A 23,070-nucleotide genomic window follows, 5' to 3' on the forward strand; every position below is an offset into this window, starting at 1 on the left:
TGATCTTAAAATTGGAATTATTCTCCTCCTCAGTTCTTGGTTTACTTGGCCTACTTTTAACCCTCTGAAAATGATGGTGGATCATCTGGCATTAACATTACTGTCTTTTGAAGGCCGTTGCGGGTGGTATCATATGAATCTTGAGATTGCAATGAATCCGTTGATACCAAACATGTCATGCTAGCTTACTGGGAAAGGGCTAAATATCGCTCCAAATTTGAACTGTCTTTACCGCGAGGTCCGCAACACCTCAATGTCAAATGATTGCTTGTAATAACTTTTAGCTCCACTTCACGAGCTCACCTTGTCTCACGTGCTCGGTAAGAGATGAGGGACCTGCTGCTGCTCCACTCTCGGTGGCTGTTTCTGAAACTGAGGGCCATGTGTTTCATGATGTTAAGCTTTGCTAGGTAATGTTGATAGATATAATGTCATATGACATTGTAGCTATGATGCAGATTAATTTATGATACTGATTAATTTATGTTATACAATGCAAATATGCTCCAAGCTAGACTGGCTGACTGCCTTCAGTCTAAACAACTGCTGATATTAGCTTAAACCATTCTTAAACTGTGTTAGTTGTGCTCAACTTTCTTTTGAAAGAAATTAAGTTAGCAGTTGTTTTCCCTCAGTTTGCTTTCTTTCTCTTTCCTTTCTTTCTTTTCTTTTTTGGTACCCCGATTTCCCTTTCTTGGGGAAAGACATGACTCTATCACAGTGCACATTGGTGCTCCAGCATCAGCAGTCACTCGGCTCGGTTAGCTGCGTTTAGAGAGGAATCCTAGTGCAGGGGCGGACTAAACCATTTTGCGCCTTTTGTAAGGGGTGAGAGGGGCCTCAGAGAGCCTCCACTATTTATTTATTTTTTTATACAAAGTTCAGTCTCTCAACCGATTTATTCAGCCAATTTAAATTTAGTTATGACATCAATTACTTAGAAATAAAAAATTGCAAACAAAAACAAACTTTTCATTCCAGGCTTTTCGAGGGCCCTCCCTGCATTGGGGCCCTGGGTAGTCAGTCCCACTTTTCCCCCAACTACAACGCCCCCTGCTGGTTTCTATAGTATTAATATTAGGGAGGTAGTGGACGTTTACATGTCCACTAGAGGGCGCTCTAGCCCAATAATTTCAGCTCAAATATGCGTTTACCTTCTATCAGGGTAGACCAACAGAGAGCAGTGTTCACCAACTCGAGGCTTTATCATTTCACAGAGCCCAAAGGACCCAAAGTGTCCTCCAGTTACCGTCATATATTCTGCAGCATCCTATTTCATTCCCCTTACTCGCATCACTCTATGTTTATCTAATATTTTATCCACAGTTTTATAATAAATGTTTTTTTTCTATTATGCCCCCCAATGAAAAATCACTTTAATACCCCTGTAATAATCCTATAGGGATCTTTATTGTGTCTGTGGTACTCAATATGAGTTTATACTGACCATATTGTACAATATGTTATTTTTTTTATGTCATATGATTTTAAGATAGCCCTATTATTCCTATAATAATCCTGCAAAAAATATCATACTATACGTCTTCCTCACAAGGGGTGTAAAATGAAAACAAAAAATAGTTTAAAAACTCATCTCCTTATAGCAAGTGGGACAAAAATAAAATAAAATAAATAAAATTAGCAATTGATATTAAAACCGTAAAACTGGTAGTTAAAAAAGCCTAAAAGTTACAGAAAACTGCAGAAAATTCAGTTGACCTAGGCTATATTGAAAAACACATAGGCCAATATCCGAGGATATGTCTTATGTTGTGCCTAGTATGTGTAGTCCATAACCAAGGAGAAAACAGAGAAAGGCGCAAAAACTCTCGCAAATAATCCCTGTGGTCAGTTTCAGTCCCCGCCGTTAAACGGTTGTAAAATACCCTAAAAAACATGCATCGGTGGCCGTTGATGGTGTGCCGTTTTATGTAAGAAACGAGCGTGCATTGTAGGAAAATGCATCCTCATATTATCAGACTTGACCGTGACGTGCGCTTGATCATCACTCTAAATGTTGTGTAGCCTATGTGAACAGAGAAAAGTGGGCTTGGTGGCTAAACCAGAACCAAGAACATGACAGCTCAATGTCCACCTCCTGCACTAATATTCATGATTGTTATGATTTGGGGTTACAGCAATGGTTGAATCAATCAATGACTCAAGAATCAATCCATTGGTGGCCAATTAATCGGTAATCAGTAGCCTAGTAATGTGTTGCTGCTGTCTTTTTTTGGAACACGTTCTTGATCTCGGTGGCACTAACTTTAATGAGCAATTATTCAATAAAAATAAAAATCAAGAAAAAATAAATGAATAAAATATAGCCGCAAGCGACCAATAGTGGAGTCTAAGCCCATTGGGCAAATGATTTGCCAGTGAGAATATAAGCTTGATTCATAATTTTGGAAAGGATCATCTCAACATCTCAGAATATTTCAGTGAAATTGTGCAACTGCAGGTGAGATGGTGCCTGGCGTATTGACATTTGAAAAATGCCAATTGGCCTTGTGGTAAATTTTTAGAGTGCAACCAAATAGTCTGACACACTTTAGGCATTCACAAACATTTAGGCTACATGAAGTTTGGTTGCTCAAACATGGGCGTTATAAGGAATTATGGCCCCGTGTCCACCAAAGACCTGAGAAAAAAGCGCTGGCGCTTTTTCATGAATTCCTATGGAAAGGTTGAGCTTACAACCCAAAACAGGTACCTGACCTCCTTTTAGCGCTGAGCGCCGTGAGCGCTGAACCTGCCAGTTTGCGCGTCTTCGCCGTCAAGTTCTTTCTGTGCGTCACAATGGTTACAAGAATCAACATTCTGTGATATAAAAATGATGTAGGCAGTTAAAATATTCGGTGTAACATTTGATGGAGATTAAGGCAACTGTGTAAGAGAAATGTAAAACAAGGTGCTATTGCAAGGGCGGCCTGATGTGGTCTGACACACTTGACACCCTTCTGGGCCCCTTCCAAACACACAGGCTATGTGAGAGTTGGTTGCTCTAGCAGCAAGCGGTTAGGAACTATGCCTCACTGCCTGTGCATCATGTCAACTTCTTTTGTGCACTATGGCCAAAACGGCTTGGCCTTTCAAAACTCTGGGTAGTAGCAGTATCTAAGAAGTCCATATATGCTGTGAGCAAAACATTCTTAAGATTGGATCAACTTTGCAGGAGAAATAGTGAAAAATAGGTGAAAATGGCGAGAAACTGGTCAGGCTGATAAGGTTATTTTTTTTTTTTTTGCCTCAGTAGACTAGTGAGGGAGTTTTGAAACCTAGCCTGTTCACCAAATTTGATTGCTCTAACATGAAGCATCAATGAATTATGCCACATGTGCATCTTCGCCATCCACTTTATTCATGCGTTAAGGCCAAACAGTTATGAGTAAGCCTATCAAAAATCTATGACCGAGATGCTATGACTCCAGCCACTGGGGGGCTGCGGGAAATAAACGGGCTACAGTTGTCTTTTATCTTCTATTAATAGGCCTATCTGCCCAAAACAGCAACACAGTATAAGGCAACGAGGTCCTTGTCATGTACAGAGAATCTTTGTGTTCCTCCAAACACAGCTGCAAGGAGCTAAAATTAATAATATATACAAAAATAAAAATATGTAATTTTCCAAATAATTAATATTTCTGAATATTTCCAATAAAATCCAGATGCTGCCTGGAAGATTTCCAGCCAGTTGAAATCTGTAACTCAGAAAATGTCCAAGATGCTGACAGCCTAATAAAAGAAATCACATAAAAAATTACCACAAACGAAGTGGCCCAGTCTTGGGTAGCTGACACGGCACTATTTGCGCATACATTCAAGCTTATTAAAGCTTCCAAGGTCGACATTTTGATAAAATTCTACTTGTGCCGAGGTGTATCTTATTATTTTTAAACGTAAAAGTAGACTACCTATAGGCTAATGCCCTCATTTCAGTGCTAAGAAGTGTCCAATCTTTGAAACATTGACTTTTATTGGTTAAGATAAAGAGACAGCGGTGCATTTAATCCTATTGCCACTGGCTTCTTTAAAAATGTTTGAAGCTGAAAATGTGTCGTTTTTTAGGAATTGGGTAGGTTCTCTGGGAAAAAGGTGACATAAAGGGTAAAACATGTGTATGTAGTGATGTAGGCTATAGGCTGGAGGAATACTCAACTAAGCAATCATCAGCAGCTACAGAGTGAAAATGAAGATTGAAGCCTACTCTCTGTCGTCGGCTGAGTTTTTGGAAAACCAAACAGAGACCTATACAAGCTTCACTGTGGGATTGTGTGCGCAGCATTTTGCGCACCCCGAGTTGCCCGGGGCCACACCTCTGTATTCACACCTACAAACTTGGCTGTGCACCAGTGATTATTTTCTAAACAATCAGATAAGCGACAGCCAATGGCACAGTAACAGAGGTGGAGTCTTCAGGCAGCGTTTGCTGCTGCAGATAAGACAACAATACATAAACCGCCGCGCAAAGATTGGGTCCGAGCCAGAAAGACGACTGAGCAAAAGCAACAATGAGTCTCACCGAAAAAGACAAAGCCGTTGTGAAGGCTTTCTTTAGCAAATTTGGTGGGAGGACTGATGACATCGGCACTGATGCCCTGTCGAGGTAAGGATGATTTAGGAATTCTTTGTAGGCTACATTAGAAAACACTAGGCTACAGTTTACAGCATACATTTAAGAGCGTTACAAACGTGAGGCCCCCTGTTGCGCACGCGTAATATCTCAATTGTCCCTGTTCTCTCAGGACTCTGGCAGTGTACCCCCAGACTAAGACCTACTTCGCCCACTGGAAGGACCTGAGCCCCGGGGCTCCTATGGTCAGGAAGCATGGCATGACCATCATGGGCGGCGTGCTGGACGCCGTGGGGAAGATGGACGACCTGTCCGGGGGCCTGCTCACTCTCAGCGAGCTGCACGCCTTCATGCTGCGAGTGGATCCCGCTAACTTCAAGGTGAGTCGTGACAGCTCTCCTAAACGAATAGCATCAGTGACTATAAACATCATCCAAATGAATTTTATGGTCATAAATTCTATGAATCCTTTCCATCGTTCCACGAGTCCATCAGGGGAAAGAGGGGCAGTTACGCACAGTATCTTATACATTTCTGTCCTCTTTTCATTCACAGATCTTGTCCCATAACATGCTTGTGGTTATGGCTATTATGTTCCCCGACGACTTCACCCCGCAGGTTCATGTGTCTGTGGACAAGTTCCTCGCCAAGCTCGCCTTGGCCCTGTCCGAGAAGTATCGCTAAACAGACCCAGATACTGACATGATTGTTGCAGTGCCAGCTGTATGAAGATGTGAATGTCTTGAATAAATGGATCTGTTTCAATCTGAACACTTTGGTTTCTTTCACTTTCTTTCACGTAATGACTCTGTTGAGTGTATTTTATTCAACCAAATCTTACAATGCAGAAATTAATCTATTAATAAAGAGCTATTGCTGCCTCGTCGAGTAATTATAATACCTACTGTATATTTTTTATTTAACAAGAGCCAACTATTTATATGGCATCTGAATCGTACTGCATTATAGCAAGGGTGTAGCCTACCAAAACCTTAACTGGACCACTGCGGATTATTTGTTTTCATAATCATATGATGAAAACCACAGACATGTCCTTTGCAAGTCACAAATAAACTTGGTTGAACAATATTAGCCTACAATGCAGAAATATGCTCAACTTATAGGCTATTGCACTACACAATTGCATTACATAATATTATACACTATCATTATAAATAAAAAATGGGTAAGCCTATAGGCTATTTGTATTTTTTCTATGCACATAGATTTGTCAAATGTTCATTTATTCTAAAAGGTTTAAACTATCATTAGCCTATTATTGTTAGCCTATTATAATAAAAATAACAATAATAATAATAATAATAATTATTATTATTATTATATTATCAATAGTAGTAGTAGTAGTAGCAGCAGTAGCCAAATATACATATATATATATATATATGTATATATATATAAATTAGTAATAGCACAGTATTCATAAATATTTTTCCTGTTTCCAGGTACACTTCATTGAATGTTTTTGTTAAAATGACTAAATAAGTTATTTAAAATTAGTAAAATTATACAGCTTTGTTCATTTTTATGTTTATGATTTTAGTATAACAATAATAACAATAATAATAATAGTAATAATGATAATAATAATAATAATAATAATAATAATAATAATAATGATAATAATAATAATATGGTGTAGGTATACCTACTTTTGAAACATTTAATCACAGAGAGAACAGAGTAGAATATTTCATCAATAGTTCATCATTATTACAACGTATCAGCTCATTTTTATCCTATCATATTTTAATGTAGACTATTTACTTTCCAAATTATTGTCCACATCAGCTGATATGCCTGCATTCAGATAAGCCTATTCTCTGACAGAAAGAGCAGAATCCGAATCAGACAAGAATGTATGAATCAGCAGGGAGTATGGTCACTATCACTGTCTCAATGTCTGCGCTGCCAGCTGTTTCCCTCAGACAGTTGCTTGTCTATGGGAGGAGTCGGTGAGATAAACCGCCTATATATGCAGTGCCTTCAGTCTGCACCAACAGGAAGACACTTAGTCTTGAGGATACCTCTGAACAGTCAACATGGTCGAGTGGACAGACTCCGAGCGCGCAATCATCCAGGACATCTTCTCCAAGGTTGACTATGACGTCATTGGCCCTGCAGCTCTGTCAAGGTATTACATTTACTGCTGTAAACTGCAAATATTCCCTGAATGTTCCTCTCCTCAGTGTTCAAGTCAGTCCAAGTCATTTTCATATATGATAATAAAGCTATATTTTCCATATTCTCTATGTTGTGCATTTTCCCCGCACACTGACCCCATGTCTCGATTTAGCTCTAAAATTGAGTTTTTTTTATGTTTCCTAAGGTGCCTGGTCGTCTACCCCTGGACTCAGAGGTATTTTGGCAACTTTGGAAACCTCTACAATGCCGCAGCCATTATTGGAAACCCGATGGTGGCCGCCCATGGGACGACCATCCTGCACGGTCTGGACCGGGCTCTGAAGAACATGGACAACATCAAGGAAACCTATGCTGAGCTGAGCGTGCTGCACTCTGAGAAACTTCACGTGGACCCCGACAACTTCAGGGTAGCCTACATATCTCCGACCGGTTTCCTATTCTAATATTCTAATAAGTTCAAATAAGTAGTATAATAAGTAACAAATTCATCCACTCTAATGCGTAGATTCATTTGTAACTATAAATGCCGTCTCAGACAAATTTGCATAGCCTTCTACTCGGTTATCTTTAATAGCTGTACAGTGAGTAATTTTTGGTATTGTTTTGGTATTGATCTGATTTAGAGGGTATTTTCTGGTCCGTGCTTGGTGGGATAATCCGGACATGATGTTACCCACATATTAAACAACTTTGTCTGTTGTTTTCAGCTGTTTTCAGACTGTCTGACCGTCGTGCTTGCCAAACAGATGGGCACTGCTTTCACTGCTGATGTCCAGGCAGCTTTCCAGAAGTTCCTGGCCGTCGTGGTTTCCTCCCTGGGAAGGCAGTACCACTAAAAGTCTGGCAGCATGAGCAAGAGAACCATCATGACGCTTGATTTTACTGATTTCCACAAACTAACTGTGCTATCTTTAAAACAAGAATAAAAGTTGCGTAGGCTAGTTGTCATCAAAACGTTTTTGTATTGAATTATTGTCTGACCGTGTGTCTGGGCTATGCGCCGACCTGCGAATGTGTGCTTAGTGATAGATGGATAGAGATGGGAGAGAAAAAAGAGAGAGAACTACAAAGCCATACAAAATACATGTCATAAAATAAATGTAATATGTAATGGTGCAGTATAGATTATATTTACATCTATTGGTAAAAAAGTAAGAAAAGAAAAACAACTGTAGCCAAAATGATAGACTATTACAGCACAAACGATGAGCTGTAGCCTCTTCACAGCTATTCAGAAAATCTCTGCGCTATTATCTTATTCAAAAGCAGTTGCTCAGAAACTTGAATTCGACTTGATTAAAGTCCGCATAGATAGATAGGAATTTATTAATCCCAGAGGGAAATTCAAATTGTTACAGCAGCAGACACTTAAGTCACCAAACATATACTAGACAAAACAAAGCACCAATCAGGTAGCCTACATAATTAGGAGAATAAAAATAAATAAATAAGCAGTTGTCTGGTGAAATTATACTTAGTCTAGATTTAATACAAATATTTATTTATATTTAATATTTTATCATATTTAATTTGAGATGCTCGGCCAACTACAACTTTACTGCTGCCTGTTGGATTTTTTTTTGTATGTTTTTATTTGATTTTACTTTATTTTTGCACTGGTGTCAAATGCATCACTGATTAAATATCAAGGTCCTAGGCTACATGGACCGCCTAGCAGACGGTTTTGGATAAGTATAGTGTGGCTTAAATAAGAATATAAGCCTATACAATAGCCCTGTCAACTGTTTATTTTGATATGGGCCCGTTATCCCTTTTAGTAGCTATTTCATGCAGGTTTGTGTTTGGTGTGAGATGCCTTACAGCTTTATCTTTTTTTAGGGGTCCAAGCACGTAGTGCTGGAACCCTATTGTATTTGCTGGAATTATTCTGCTTCTTTCTTTCTTTCTTTCTTTCTTTCTGTCTTTCTGTCTTTCTGTCTTTCTTTCTTTCTTTCTTTCTGTCTTTTTCTCCGCTAAAAGTATCTGCAGCTCAGAAACCGTAAGTCCTACAGCAGCCATATTTGGCAGGTGGGCTCCTATGACCCACCACTACTCAGGCAAGTCAGCCCATGCACACTGGCCAGATGGTGGCGCTATAACAAGCAACTTTACGTTTTGGCCAATCACTTCTGAACCGTGTGTCGTAGACTGAAAATTCTTGTGTTCCTAGATTCTTTGGAAGGTACAGAGTCCAACCCATATCTCACTTTCAATGTCCACCATATTGCATTGTCCGCCATTTTGAATTATTTAAGAAACACTTTTTTTGCAACTCCTCCTAGGCCATTCATCCAATTCACATCTTTCAAAGTTGTACAAAGGTTATTGATAGGTCAAATGGTTTGGCTTTTATCGACCAATAAACTTTTAACGAAACACGCCATAACACTAAATTGGCCATAACTCATTAACCATTCATCTAATCAAGCCAAAATTTTAAACACATATTGAAAAGTGTTGCGTGAACACACCCACAAAAGCATTTTGAGCTGCACCACTAGTGGGCGCTACAAATGCAAAAAGTTCATATCTCATAATTGACTGCATAGATTTTTATGGAAATTTTTACACATGTTCTAGGATGATGTCCAAGTCGATGCATGAAATGTGGTCATTATTGATAAAAGTGGGCGTGGCTTATTGCATAATAACCAAATCTTCATTGGTATTAAAGTCACAACTTCAAAAATTCATTAAAAATCAGCCGTATGTCCTAGAGAGCTGAAATTTTCAGGACATGTCGGCTGAAGTGAGATGAATCTTTCGTACACTGGTACCTACCCCCGATTCTGAAATCGCCCCCCTCTGTTTATAGCAAAAACTGACTGTGATCCCACGGTGTTGCCCTTAAATCGCCATACCTTAATTAGTAAACAGCCCAAAAATTATAATGATATGTTGAAAACTGAGCGCACAGTAATAATAATAATAATACATTTAATTTGTAATGCACTTTTCATTAGAAGTAAATCTCAAAGTGCTACAGAGTAAAGGAGAAAAGAAAAAAAAACAGGAGCATAAAAACTGATAAAAATGAACCAACAGCAAAGATCCTAAAAGCCACACAAAGGAAAAACGCCTGATTAAAAAGGAAAAGCTTATAGACAATGCATAAAGACAAAAATAAAAAAAACAGCACAAAGTTAAGGAAAGGCTCTGTTAAAAAGGAAGGTTTTTAGGCCTCTTTTGAAAGCATCGATAGTAGATGTAGATGGAAATGTGCAGCTGCAAATAGTTTGATAAATTGATAATGTGATATGTTCAAGATAGTTTGATCAATCTTGATCAAACTAAATACAAATGATGTCTGGACTGTCAAGATGATGTCTGTAAAGCCATGTGTAAATTGATTAATGTGGCGCGCTAGTACAGTTATAATATTCTTTCTGAGGCTTTCAATATGGTTTGGACTAGCACCTGTGACCAATCACTTGTCCCTTTGTTCCGTTTCCCCACTGTGACACACACCAAAGTGGAAGTTGGCAGAGTGGTAAAGCTTAGGTCTTTGGACTACAAGGTTGTGAGTTCAAGCCCCTGATGAACTGTGACAATTTTTAAGTTTCATGAAAAGTAAATCACACAGTGCAGAAAACTCAGAGCAGGTGTTGGACATCATCTGTCAATGGCAAAATATCTGAATGTCATCACTGATTGGGGCGTGGCCAGACCTCTCAACCCACAGAGAGCAGTGCAGCAGCAGTTTTCTGACCCATGTGACTTCCTATTGTTTTATTCGTTAATGGAGAGCACTACAATGTTCGATAAAGTGATTAGCACTGTCAGTCTGTCAATCATATAGGCTGCAGTATCACACTACTTCTCCCTTTAGTGTGTGTGTAGGTCACCATCAGAGATCTAACAAGGTAAAACCACCTTAACTCAGTTCACCACCTGTTTAGACTGACATAATCTTTAACACATAAAATCATAATGTAGCCTATACATCATAGTAAGTTGTATTAAACTGATGTAAGTTATGTGAAGATAGGGTCTCTTGAGGGAAAAGAATAGATTACAACTTTTGATTTTTGTTAATATTGGTGGTTATTTGCTTAATGATGTTCACAAACTGCAGGTCATAGTTTACCCATCTTTTCATTTACCACTTCATCACTGGTTTCCATAGTATTCATGTTAGGGAGGTAGTGGACGTTTACATGTCCACTAGAGGGCGCTCTAGCCCAATAATTTCAGCTCAAATATGCGTTTACCTTCTATCAGGGTAGACCAACAGAGAGCAGTGTTCACCAACTCGAGGCTTTATCATTTCACAGAGCCCAAAGGACCCAAAGTGTCCTCCAGTTACCGTCATATATTCTGCAGCATCCTATTTCATTCCCCTTACTCACATCACTCTATGTTTATCTAATATTTTATCCACAGTTTTATAATACATGTTTTTTTCTATTATGCCCCCCAATGAAAAATCACTTTAATACCCCTGTAATAATCCTATAGGGATCTTTATTGTGTCTGTGGTACTCAATATGAGTTTATACTGACCATATTGTACAATATGTTATTTTTTTTTTATGTCATATGATATCAAGATAGCCCTATTATTCCTATAATAAGCCTGCAAAAAATATCATACTATACGTCTTCCTCACAAGGGGTGTAAAATGAAAACAAAAAATAGTTTAAAAACTCATCTCCTTATACCAATAGTGGAGTCTAAGCCCATGGGGCAAATGATTTGCCAGTGAGAATATAAGCTTGATTCATAATTTTGGAAAGGATCATCTCAACATCTCAGAATATTTCAGTGAAATTGTGCAACTGCAGGTGAGATGGTGCCTGGCGTATTGACATTTGAAAAATGCCAATTGGCCTTGTGGTAAATTTTTAGAGTGCAACCAAATAGTCTGACACACTTTAGGCAGTCACAAACATTTAGGCTACATGAAGTTTGGTTGCTCAAACATGGGCGTTATAAGGAATTATGGCCCCGTGTCCACCAAAGACCTGAGAAAAAAGCGCTGGCGCTTTTTCATTAATTCTTATGGAAATGTTGCGCTTTCAGCGCTTACAACCCAAAACAGGTACCTGACCTCCTTTTAGCGCTGAGCGCCGTGAGCGCTGAACCTGCCAGTTTGCGCGTCTTCGCCGTCAAGTTCTTTCTGTGCGTCACAATGGTTACAAGAATCAACATTCTGTGATATAAAAATGATGTAGGCAGTTAAAATATTCGGTGTAACATTTGATGGAGATTAAGGCAACTGTGTAAGAGAAATGTAAAACAAGGTGCTATTGCAAGGGCGGCCTGATGTGGTCTGACACACTTGACACCCTTCTGGGCCCCTTCCAAACACACAGGCTATGTGAGAGTTGGTTGCTCTAGCAGCAAGCGGTTAGGAACTATGCCTCACTGCCTGTGCATCATGTCAACTTCTTTTGTGCACTATGGCCAAAACGGCTTGGCTTTTCAAAACTCTGGGTAGTAGCAGTATCTAAGAAGTCCATATATGCTGTGAGCAAAACTCTTAAAAAACTCTCAAAATTCTTAAGATTGGATCAACTTTGCAGGTGAAAATGACGAGAAACTGGTCAGGCTGATCAGGTTAATTTTTTTTTTTTGCCTCAGTAGACTAGTGAGGGAGTTTTGAAACCTAGCCTGTTCACCAAATTCGATTGCTCTAACATGAAGCATCAATGAATTATGCCACATGTGTATCTTCGCCATCCACTTTATTCATGCTTTAAGGCCAAACAGTTATGAGTAAGCCTATCAAAAATCTATGGCCGAGATGCTATGACTCCAGCCACTGGGGGGCTGCGGGAAATAAACGGGCTACAGTTGTCTTTTATCTTCTATTAATAGGCCTATCTGCCCAAAACAGCAACACAGTATAAGGCAACGAGGTCCTTGTCATGTACAGAGAATCTTTGTGTTCCTCCAAACACAGCTGCAAGGAGCTAAAATTAATAATATATACAAAAATAAAAATATTTAATTTTCCAAATAATTAATATTTCTGAATATTTCCAATAAAATCCAGATGCTGCCTGGAAGATTTCCAGCCAGTTGAAATCTGTAACTCAGAAAATGTCCAAGATGCTGACAGCCTAATAAAAGAAATCACATAAAAAATTACCACAAACGAAGTGGCCCAGTCTTGGGTAGCTGACACGGCACTATTTGCGCATACATTCAAGCCTATTAAAGCTTCCAAGGTCGACATTTTGATAAAATTCTACTTGTGCCGAGGTGTATCTTATTATTTTTAAACGTAAAAGTAGACTACCTATAGGCTAATGCCCTCATTTCAGTGCTAAGAAGTGTCCAATCTTTGAAACATTGACTTTTATTGGTTAAGATAAAGAGACAGCGGTGCATTTAATCCTATTGCCACTGGCTTCTTTAAAAATGTTTGAAGCTGAAAATGTGTCGTTTTTTAGGAATTGGGTAGGTTCTCTGGGAAAAAGGTGACATAAAGGGTAAAACGTGTATGTAGTGATGTAGGCTATAGGCTGGAGGAATACTCAACTAAGCAATCATCAGCAGCTACAGAGTGAAAATGAAGATTGAAGCCTACTCTCTGTCGTCGGCTGAGTTTTTGGAAAACCAAACAGAGACCTATACAAGCTTCACTGTGGGATTGTGTGCGCAGCATTTTGCGCACCCCGAGTTGCCCGGGGCCACACCTCTGTATTCACACCTACAAGCTTGGCTGTGCACCAGTGATTATTTTCTAAACAATCAGATAAGCGACAGCCAATGGCACAGTAACAGAGGTGGAGTCTTCAGGCAGCGTTTGCTGCTGCAGATAAGACAACAATACATAAACCCCCGCGCAAAGATTGGGTCCGAGCCAGAAAGACGACTGAGCAAAAGCAACAATGAGTCTCACCGAAAAAGACAAAGCCGTTGTGAAGGCTTTCTTTACCAAATTTGGTGGGAGGACTGATGACATCGGCACTGATGCCCTGTCGAGGTAAGGATGATTTAGGAATTCTTTGTAGGCTACATTAGAAAACACTAGGCTACAGTTTACAGCATACATTTAAGAGCGTTACAAACGTGACGCCCCCTGTTGCGCACGCGTAATGTCTCAATTGTCCCTGTTCTCTCAGGACTCTGGCAGTGTACCCCCAGACTAAGACCTACTTCGCCCACTGGAAGGACCTGAGCCCCGGGGCTCCTATGGTCAGGAAGCATGGCATGACCATCATGGGCGGCGTGCTGGACGCCGTGGGGAAGATGGACGACCTGTCCGGGGGCCTGCTCACTCTCAGCGAGCTGCACGCCTTCATGCTGCGAGTGGATCCCGCTAACTTCAAGGTGAGTCGTGACAGCTCTCCTAAACGAATAGCATCAGTGACTATAAACATCATCCAAATGAATTTTATGGTCATAAATTTTATGAATCCTTTCCATCGTTCCACGAGTCCATCAGGGGAAAGAGGGGCAGTTACGCACAGTATCTTATACATTTCTGTCCTCTTTTCATTCACAGATCTTGTCCCATAACATGCTTGTGGTTATGGCTATTATGTTCCCCGACGACTTCACCCCGCAGGTTCATGTGTCTGTGGACAAGTTCCTCGCCAAGCTCGCCTTGGCCCTGTCCGAGAAGTATCGCTAAACAGACCCAGATACTGACATGATTGTTGCAGTGCCAGCTGTATGAAGATGTGAATGTCTTGAATAAATGGATCTGTTTCAATCTGAACACTTTGGTTTCTTTCACTTTCTTTCACGTAATGACTCTGTTGAGTGTATTTTATTCAACCAAATCTTACAATGCAGAAATTAATCTATTAATAAAGAGCTATTGCTGCCTCGTCGAGTAATTATAATACCTATTGTATATTTTTTATTTAACAAGAGCCAACTATTTATATGGCATCTGAATCGTACTGCATTATAGCAAGGGTGTAGCCTACCAAAACCTTAACTGGACCACTGCGGATTATTTGTTTTCATAATCATATGATGAAAACCACAGACATGTCCTTTGCAAGTCATAAATAAACTTGGTTGAACAATATTAGCCTACAATGCAGAAATATGCTCTTATAGGCTATTGCACTACACAATTGCATTACATAATATTATACACTATCATTATAAATAATAAATGGGTAAGCCTATAGGTTATTTGTTTATTATTGTATTATATATTATTATATATATATTATTGTTTATTTCTAAAAGGCTTAAACTATCATAAGCCTATTATTGTTAGCCTATTATAATAACAATAATAATAATAATAATAATTATTATTATTATTATTATTATTATTATTATATTATCAATAGTAGTAGTAGTAGTAGTAGCAGCAGTAGCCTAATATACATATATATATATATATATAAATTAGTAATAGCACAGTATTCATAAATATTTTTCCTGTTTCCAGGTACACTTCATTGAATGTTTAAGTATTTTGTTAAAATGACTAAATAACTTATTTAAAATTACTAAAATTATACAGCTTTGTTCATTCTTATGATTATGATTTTAGTATAACAATAATAACAAAAAACAAAAAAATAATTATAATAATAATACTAATAAAAAATAAATAAATAAATAAAAAAAAATAATTATTATAATAATAATAATAATATGGTGTAGGTATACCTACTTTTGAAACATTTAATCGCAGAGAGAACAGAGTAGAATATTTCATCAATAGTTCATCATTATTACAACGTATCAGCTCATTTTTATCCTATCATATTTTAATGTAGACTATTTACTTTCCAAATTATTGTCCACATCAGCTGATATGCCTGCATTCAGATAAGCCTATTCTCTGACAGAAAGAGCAGAATCCGAATCAGACAAGAATGTATGAATCAGCAGGGAGTATGGTCACTATCACTGTCTCAATGTCTGCGCTGCCAGCTGTTTCCCTCAGACAGTTGCTTGTCTATGGGAGGAGTCGGTGAGATAAACCGCCTATATATGCAGTGCCTTCAGTCTGCACCAACAGGAAGACACTTAGTCTTGAGGATACCTCTGAACAGTCAACATGGTCGAGTGGACAGACTCCGAGCGCGCAATCATCCAGGACATCTTCTCCAAGGTTGACTATGACGTCATTGGCCCTGCAGCTCTGTCAAGGTATTACATTTACTGCTGTAAACTGCAAATATTCCCTGAATGTTCCTCTCCTCAGTGTTCAAGTCAGTCCAAGTCATTTTCATATATGATAATAAAGCTATATTTTCCATATTCTCTATGTTGTGCATTTTCCCCGCACACTGACCCCATGTCTCGATTTAGCTCTAAAATTGAGTTTTTTTTATGTTTCCTAAGGTGCCTGGTCGTCTACCCCTGGACTCAGAGGTATTTTGGCAACTTTGGAAACCTCTACAATGCCGCAGCCATTATTGGAAACCCGATGGTGGCCGCCCATGGGACGACCATCCTGCACGGTCTGGACCGGGCTCTGAAGAACATGGACAACATCAAGGAAACCTATGCTGAGCTGAGCGTGCTGCACTCTGAGAAACTTCACGTGGACCCCGACAACTTCAGGGTAGCCTACATATCTCCGACCGGTTTCCTATTCTAATATTCTAATAAGTTCAAATAAGTAGTATAATAAGTAACAAATTCATCCACTCTAATGCGTAGATTCATTTGTAACTATAAATGCCGTCTCAGACAAATTTGCATAGCCTTCTACTCGGTTATCTTTAATAGCTGTACAGTGAGTAATTTTTGGTATTGTTTTGGTATTGATCTGATTTAGAGGGTATTTTCTGGTCCGTGCTTGGTGGGATAATCCGGACATGATGTTACCCACATATTAAACAACTTTGTCTGTTGTTTTCAGCTGTTTTCAGACTGTCTGACCGTCGTGCTTGCCAAACAGATGGGCACTGCTTTCACTGCTGATGTCCAGGCAGCTTTCCAGAAGTTCCTGGCCGTCGTGGTTTCCTCCCTGGGAAGGCAGTACCACTAAAAGTCTGGCAGCATGAGCAAGAGAACCATCATGACGCTTGATTTTACTGATTTCCACAAACTAACTGTGCTATCTTTAAAACAAGAATAAAAGTTGCGTAGTTGTCGTCAAAACGTTTTTGTATTGAATTATTGTCTGACCGTGTGTCTGGGCTATGCGCCGACCTGCGAATGTGTGCTTAGTGATAGATGGATAGAGATGGGAGAGAAAAAAGAGAGAGAACTACAAAGCCATACAAAATACATGTCATAAAATAAATGTAATATGTAATGGTGCAGTATAGATTATATTTACACCTATTGGTAAAAAAGTAAGAAAAGAAAAACAACTGTAGCCAAAATGATAGACTATTACAGCACAAACGATGAGCTGTAGCCTCTTCACAGCTATTCAGAAAATCGCTGCGCTATTATCTTATTCAAAAGCAGTTGCTCAGAAACTTGTTCACATCTTTCAAAGTTGTACAAAGGTTATTGATAGGTCAAATGGTTTGGCTTTTATCGACCAATAAACTTTTAACGAAACACGCCATAACACTAAATTGGCCATAACTCATTAACCATTCATCTCATCAAGCCAAAATTTTAAACACATATTGAAAAGTGTTGCGTGAACACACCCACAAAAGCATTTTGAGCTGCACCACTAGTGGGCGCTACAAATGCAAAAAGTTCATATCTCATAATTGGCTGCATAGATTTTTATGGAAATTTTTACACGGTCTAGGATGATGTCCAAGTCGATGTAAGAAATTTGGTCATTATTGATGAAAGTGGGCGTGGCTTATTGCATAATAACCAAATTTTCATTGGTATTAAAGTCACAACTTCAAAAATTCATTAAAAATCAGCCGTATGTCCTAGAGAGCTGAAATTTTCAGGACATGTCGGCTGAAGTGAGATGAATCTTTCGTACACTGGTACCTACCCCCGATTCTGAAATCGCCCCCCTCTGTTTATAGCAAAAACTGACTGTGATCCCACAGTGTTGTCTCCTAAACTGTACGTTACAGGAAAAAAAAAACTTTTTTGAAATCGCCATACCTTATTTAGTAAACAGCCCAAAAATTATAATGATATCTTGAAAACTGAGCGCACAGTAGATGGAAATGTGCAGCTGCAAATAGTTTGATAAATTGATAATGTGATATGTTCAAGGAAGTTTGATCAATCTTGATCAAACTAAATACAAATGATGTCTGGACTGTCAAGATGATGTCTGTAAAGCCATGTGTAAATTGATTAATGTGGCGCGCTAGTAGGCTACAGTTATAATATTCTTTCTGAGGCTTTCAATATGGTTTGGACTAGCACCTGTGACCAATCACTCTCAACCCACAGAGAGCAGTCCAGCAGCAGTTTTCTGGCCCATGTGACTTCCTATTGTTTTATTCGTTAATGGAGAGTACTACAATGTTCTATAAAGTGATTAGCACTGTCAGTCTGTCAATCATAGGCTGCAGTATCACACTACTTTGTATCACACGTTTCTCCTCACTAAACCTATAACAGCCGTTTGGCTCAGTAGCATCAGCCTTTCAAGTGGAAGGTTGTGGGATCAAATCCAGACTTGTCTTTTCCAAAGTCATTATCCATCAAGGACAAATAATAGAAAGTTTGGCCGTTGTGAACAACTCCAGCAATGTGGTTGCAATGAAATGATGAACTTGACAGAAGTCACGGGCCAACACAAAAGCCGGTGTAATAGACTGCATGTTCGATCTTCACATGTCAGTTTTTGTGTGTGTCTTTCTACCTTCTGTAATGTTTTGTCTATCTGTCTGTCTTATCAAATTGTGCTTGGACCCTGCAATCGCCGCTTGCGGCTATATTTTTTATTATTATTTTCTATCTTTGCTTTTTCCTCCATTTGAAAAACACTAGGCTACATTAACTCAAAAGAGTTAATAAGAATGCAGTCCCTATTATAAATCACTATAATGTAGGGACTTATCTAGGCTGTTGTATTGAGTTTATAGTGACCTTATTGTAGGTATAGACTATGGTATTTTTCCTCTCCTATGGTATCATTATACAATTCCAACAGATACTTATGGTTTTGCTGTATATTTGTAGCCTAGGACAGGACAGGCCCATCCTTCTAAAAATGTAACCTATAACTATATCTCTTTTTCATATTTCATGGGTATTGCTTAGGCTAATCAATTTTTAAAAGACAAGATGCTAAATAATGTAATTCCCCAATAAAAAAAAATATATATAACCCATACCCCATAGCCTACTGGAGTGGTTAACAACAATCAATAACATGTCCTTACCACCGCAAATAAAAATGACAGAAAAGACAAGCAACTTATTTCGAGCGTTTTATTTCATAAAATATCATACAGCACGTGTATATTTATGATCAAAACCCCGCTGACATTTCTGCTTTAGCCATAAATGTTTAACGATACTTCTCAGACAAAGCCAGAGCCACTTTGGCCAGGTACTTGTCCACAGACACATGGACTTGAGGGGTGAAGTCATTTGGGAACATTATGGCCAGCACCACCAACAGGTTGTGGGACAGGATCTAAAGCAGTGGAGAACAACAGGGTTAAAACATTGCAGCACCTGCATTTGGATTTGCACACAAACACACATCCTGTACAGTTAGCCTACATGGAAACCTAGGGGAGGGACGAAGAATACAGACCCTGGACTCCCCTTTTCTTGTTTCCTCGACAATAAATACGACGTCCTTTTCTTGTCCTCTGTTCTGTCAGATAGGCCTATGTTGCTGTTATTTTTGACAAACAAATGTATGACCGTTGAATCCGACTCATTTTAAACCACTAAAATCCTCCTGTTTCCCCTTCCCCTTGCTTCCAAGTATACCTAGCTGCAGCCTGCAGAACGGGGCGGACGATTTAATTGGTTTAGCGGTCGACCTGTAGGCTACCCCCGCCCTGATCTGTAGCCCCGCCCCGATCTGTAGCCCCGCCCCGATCTGCAGGCTGCAGCTGGGTGCTTCTCCTTGCTTCCGGTTGGAACTCAATTTAGTTGCTATAGAGAGCCTATAAGTCCCTCCCCTTCCGCTGTCCCCCATGGGACCATTATTTCGGAAAAAATATGTACGGTAGTCAACGGCAAGAGACAAATAATTGTTTGATCCCGTTTGAATTGTGCCATGAATTACACATATGATGTTTTGTCAATTTAAAAGATAATTTTGCAAGTCAAGAAAGTCGCAGTTTGTCGTAAAACAGTAAAGTAACGTTTAGTTTTGTGTGAAACCGCTCAGTGAACTACATCTCTCGTCTCAATATAGGCTACCAACGTCACCAACACCAACATGGAACGAAACATACGAAACACACAGGCATCGTGCTAACGTTAGCCCCCACTGTACTAAAACTATCCTAAACCAGTTTAAATCCATTCTTACTGTCTACCTTCCAGGTTGTGTATAATACTCCTGCTATCTGAGAGGGACTTAGCTTCAGCGGCATGGGTAGCTTGTGGAGAGAGAAAGTTATGACATCACTTATGCGACTTTTGGGTGTGTAGTCTTTCTAATTACGTATTTTCACAGTCTTATAGTTCAACAGTTTTACGACAAACTGTGACTTTCTTGACTTGCAAAATTATCTTTTAAATTGACAAAACATCATATGTGTAATTCATGGCACAATTCAAACAGGATCAAACAATTATTTGTCTCTCGCCGTTGACTACCGTACATATTTATTCCGAAATAGGGTCCCATGGTGGTCCACCGGAAGGGGAGGGACTTAGGCTCTCTATGGCAGCGACTAGTCTCCGAGTAGCCTACGCCAAAACGGATTGTGGGATTTTAGTTAATATTCGTAGTTATAAATAGGCCTAATATAACGTTGGTTTAGTTTCTTGTAGTAATTAACGTTAGCTAGCTTACTGCTCAATATGGAACATACCTGATTAAGTAGAAAATTATTTTCTCGTGTTTACAACCGCGATGAAGTTTGATATGGTGAAGTGTGTATGCGCGGTTAACTGACAGGCTAATCAGGTCTGAGCTAGCTTAGCCTATACGATGGAGAAAAACCCCCCAAAACTGAACAATGCATTTACCTTGAAGTTGGCCGGGTCTATACGCAGGCGGAAAGCATGCAGTTCACTGAGGCAGAGCAGACCCCCAACCAGGTCGTCAATCATGTCCACAGCGTCCAAAAGGCCCTTCACCACGGTATAGCCGTGCTTCCTCACCATGGGAGCCCCGGCGCTCACGTTATCCCAGTGGGCGAAGTAGGTCTTAGTCTGCGGGTAGACCACAATAGTGCTGGAGAGAGAAGTAAAGGTCATAAGCTGAAGGTGCATAGGCACATTTTTCCTATAACGCAAGTTAAAAATTCTGCAAATGGAGGTGAGATATTAATTCTGCTTGTTTCTCATGGAGTTTCACTTGTTCCAGTCTATTAAGCCTAAAAAATATGAAGTGCATGTTTTTTTTTTACCGAGAGAGAGTTTCATTTCCAATGTCCTCCGCCTTGCCACCCACTTTTCCAAAGAAGGCTTTGACGGTTGCTTTGTCTTTGGATGAGAGACTCATTTTTGCAGGTTATGCGTCAAGTTCCTCTGATGAGATGACGATGGATGGTGCAGCGCTATTTATGGGACCTGTGGGACTGACTCCACCCACCAGAAAAAAGGTCAACGAAGAAGCTGTGTTCAAGCACACGAATTAAAAACAATTCATCATACATCACTGGTTATGCATCGCCTAGTTATTCAACACTGATATTCATAAAATATTACTATGAGTTTGCATATTCCTACAGGCTGGTCCTGCACACTGATCTACTGTGAGCTGCCCCTAATTTACACAGAATAGTAGATTTGTAGGCTAGGCTACTTTAATGTGCAACACTTCTATGTTTTTGACTGAAAGGCAATTAGGCATCTTTGCAGCTATGTATAGAGACGAATATTGATTTGATCGCCTCAACATTCCTGTTTTGGTAAACTTACCCATGGCATATCATATTTTTAAGTTTAGGTGTATTGTCTATTGATCTAGCATTTATACAAAATTACTTATTAGCTCGTTCATTCCCCCCGCCCCATCTCAAAATACCCTCGGTCGTTATCTTATGAAGTTATTTTTTTATCATGGGCGTTTCCAGACAATTGCCAAGGCTTAGTGCCAAGATTGCTTTCTTATCTCTAGCCAAACTTGTTTTCAATTTGCGTCTTTAACAAATTACCTGAAGCCTGTCTCTTTCCCCCCCTCCACGTAGAACAAGGAAGGTTGTGGTAGAGGAATATACCAGCCAATAGGGTTTGTAGTTGGGTGGTAGTACTTTACAGGTCCGTGAGTTGCTTCGTATCTAAAAAGAGAGCTAAGAGCTACGTTTTGTGCGCTTGTTTCCTTTCTTTTTGTGTGTGCCAGATTAACAGACAGAATGACCCATTTGTCCTCCTTCTCTATTTCGTATAGTTTTTTGGTTGACACTTGTTTGACTTCTACCACACTGTAGCCTATGTATGTACAGTATGTACTGTTGCATACGAGCGAACACAGAGCCCAGGGGACCTGGCATTCAAACAAAGAGAACAAGGACAGGACTACAGTCTTTGAACTTCACAGGTAAGGGCAACACTTTCTCCAGATTTGTTGTAATAACGTTAAATGATATTTCAATCATGGACTTCAATCAGACAACATCCAATAAGAATCCATCAGTTTATTATAACAGAGTTATAAAGGGTGGCTCAAGAACATTTGCTGCTGATCTGAGATGTAGAATTACAATCTTCACTTTTTCAACTTTGATAATACATAGCCTATTATTTTTATTTGCTTATTCATAAAGAGCTATAGGTGCAACCGTACACAAGATACCTCTAAAATGATATGAAATGAATGAAAGATTAAAAGGCCTTATTTTATCATCTTAAATAGATATCAATTAAGGCTACCATTTTGATGTTTCACGAGCCAAGGACCACGCCATCAATTGAATGCAAATGAGGATGTTTATTTAACAGATATGAATGATGAAGAGGAGACTGCGATGAATGGAGGATGGAGAGATGTAGGCGAATCATCTGCGGTGTGGGGAGGGTTTCTGCGACAGATCCGCCCTTGCTCCCGGGCACGGCAGCAGACCCCCAGGGGGCCCTGTAGTAGAGAGGAAGAGTGGAGAGACAGGGAGAGAGAGAGGGAGAGCGAGAGAGATCGAGAGAAAGGGGAGGGAGGGTGGGGCATGTAAACGAGAACGAACAGGTATGCTGGGCAGGTAGGCATTTAAAGGGAAACGACAGGAAGGGGAGTGATTGAGGTGTGGTCCTGCTCCCGAACCTCAGCTAATATAGCTCCAATTCAAGCAAGCAATTGCAGATTTTATGACTTGTGAAGTTAAATTACCCTGAGATTACCCAAAGATTTCAATAACATTTTTTTTTATTATCAAATGAAGATTTTTTT

The 23,070-nt window shown here is 39.4% G+C and overlaps 5 protein-coding genes across 5 annotated transcripts; 4 read left to right on the plus strand and 1 right to left on the minus strand.

Moving 5' to 3' along the window:
- Positions 1-4,466: 4,466 nt before the first annotated feature.
- Positions 4,467-5,344, plus strand: LOC144539488 (hemoglobin subunit alpha-2-like). The gene is made up of 3 exons (XM_078284681.1): positions 4,467-4,606; positions 4,746-4,953; positions 5,129-5,344. The coding sequence occupies exons 1-3, from the start codon at positions 4,512-4,514 to the stop codon at positions 5,255-5,257; spliced, it is 432 nt and encodes a 143-aa protein (XP_078140807.1). The 5' UTR covers positions 4,467-4,511; the 3' UTR covers positions 5,258-5,344.
- Positions 5,345-6,567: 1,223 nt separating this feature from the next.
- On the plus strand, positions 6,568-7,668 carry LOC144539487 (hemoglobin subunit beta-2-like). Its single transcript, XM_078284680.1, has 3 exons — positions 6,568-6,725; positions 6,921-7,143; positions 7,444-7,668. Exons 1-3 carry the CDS (start codon positions 6,634-6,636, stop codon positions 7,570-7,572), a joined length of 444 nt encoding a protein of 147 aa, XP_078140806.1. The 5' UTR covers positions 6,568-6,633; the 3' UTR covers positions 7,573-7,668.
- A 5,844-nt stretch (positions 7,669-13,512) lies between these two features.
- Positions 13,513-14,409, plus strand: LOC139928200 (hemoglobin subunit alpha-1-like). The gene is made up of 3 exons (XM_071920641.2): positions 13,513-13,671; positions 13,811-14,018; positions 14,194-14,409. The coding sequence occupies exons 1-3, from the start codon at positions 13,577-13,579 to the stop codon at positions 14,320-14,322; spliced, it is 432 nt and encodes a 143-aa protein (XP_071776742.2). The 5' UTR covers positions 13,513-13,576; the 3' UTR covers positions 14,323-14,409.
- A 1,245-nt stretch (positions 14,410-15,654) lies between these two features.
- On the plus strand, positions 15,655-16,772 carry LOC139928194 (hemoglobin subunit beta-2-like). Its single transcript, XM_071920635.1, has 3 exons — positions 15,655-15,812; positions 16,008-16,230; positions 16,531-16,772. The coding sequence occupies exons 1-3, from the start codon at positions 15,721-15,723 to the stop codon at positions 16,657-16,659; spliced, it is 444 nt and encodes a 147-aa protein (XP_071776736.1). The 5' UTR covers positions 15,655-15,720; the 3' UTR covers positions 16,660-16,772.
- Positions 16,773-18,972: 2,200 nt separating this feature from the next.
- On the minus strand, positions 18,973-21,258 carry LOC139928197 (hemoglobin subunit alpha-2-like). Its single transcript, XM_071920639.1, has 3 exons — positions 21,098-21,258; positions 20,715-20,922; positions 18,973-19,194 (listed from the first exon to the last, which is right to left on the minus strand). The coding sequence occupies exons 1-3, from the start codon at positions 21,190-21,192 to the stop codon at positions 19,066-19,068; spliced, it is 432 nt and encodes a 143-aa protein (XP_071776740.1). The 5' UTR covers positions 21,193-21,258; the 3' UTR covers positions 18,973-19,065.
- Between the last annotated feature and the right edge of the window lie 1,812 nt (positions 21,259-23,070).

The sequence above is a fragment of the Centroberyx gerrardi genome, chromosome 7 (genome assembly GCF_048128805.1).
Source record: "Centroberyx gerrardi isolate f3 chromosome 7, fCenGer3.hap1.cur.20231027, whole genome shotgun sequence".
NCBI classification, from domain to species: Eukaryota; Metazoa; Chordata; class Actinopteri; order Beryciformes; family Berycidae; genus Centroberyx; species Centroberyx gerrardi.

Bases quoted from the DNA above. Each gene is read 5' to 3' on its own strand.
- LOC144539488 (XM_078284681.1), top strand. From the start codon at position 4,512: ATGAGTCTCACCGAAAAAGACAAAGCCGTTGTGAAGGCTTTCTTTAGC. The intron at 4,607-4,745 runs GTAAGGATGATT...CTGTTCTCTCAG, and splicing joins GGCACTGATGCCCTGTCGAG to GACTCTGGCAGTGTACCCCC. The intron at 4,954-5,128 runs GTGAGTCGTGAC...TTTCATTCACAG, and splicing joins TGGATCCCGCTAACTTCAAG to ATCTTGTCCCATAACATGCT.
- LOC144539487 (XM_078284680.1), top strand. From the start codon at position 6,634: ATGGTCGAGTGGACAGACTCCGAGCGCGCAATCATCCAGGACATCTTC. The intron at 6,726-6,920 runs GTATTACATTTA...ATGTTTCCTAAG, and splicing joins GGCCCTGCAGCTCTGTCAAG to GTGCCTGGTCGTCTACCCCT. The intron at 7,144-7,443 runs GTAGCCTACATA...TGTTGTTTTCAG, and splicing joins TGGACCCCGACAACTTCAGG to CTGTTTTCAGACTGTCTGAC.
- LOC139928200 (XM_071920641.2), top strand. From the start codon at position 13,577: ATGAGTCTCACCGAAAAAGACAAAGCCGTTGTGAAGGCTTTCTTTACC. The intron at 13,672-13,810 runs GTAAGGATGATT...CTGTTCTCTCAG, and splicing joins GGCACTGATGCCCTGTCGAG to GACTCTGGCAGTGTACCCCC. The intron at 14,019-14,193 runs GTGAGTCGTGAC...TTTCATTCACAG, and splicing joins TGGATCCCGCTAACTTCAAG to ATCTTGTCCCATAACATGCT.
- LOC139928194 (XM_071920635.1), top strand. From the start codon at position 15,721: ATGGTCGAGTGGACAGACTCCGAGCGCGCAATCATCCAGGACATCTTC. The intron at 15,813-16,007 runs GTATTACATTTA...ATGTTTCCTAAG, and splicing joins GGCCCTGCAGCTCTGTCAAG to GTGCCTGGTCGTCTACCCCT. The intron at 16,231-16,530 runs GTAGCCTACATA...TGTTGTTTTCAG, and splicing joins TGGACCCCGACAACTTCAGG to CTGTTTTCAGACTGTCTGAC.
- LOC139928197 (XM_071920639.1), bottom strand. From the start codon at position 21,192: ATGAGTCTCTCATCCAAAGACAAAGCAACCGTCAAAGCCTTCTTTGGA. The intron at 20,923-21,097 runs GTAAAAAAAAAA...TTCTCTCTCCAG, and splicing joins GGAAATGAAACTCTCTCTCG to CACTATTGTGGTCTACCCGC. The intron at 19,195-20,714 runs GTAAATGCATTG...CCACTGCTTTAG, and splicing joins TAGACCCGGCCAACTTCAAG to ATCCTGTCCCACAACCTGTT.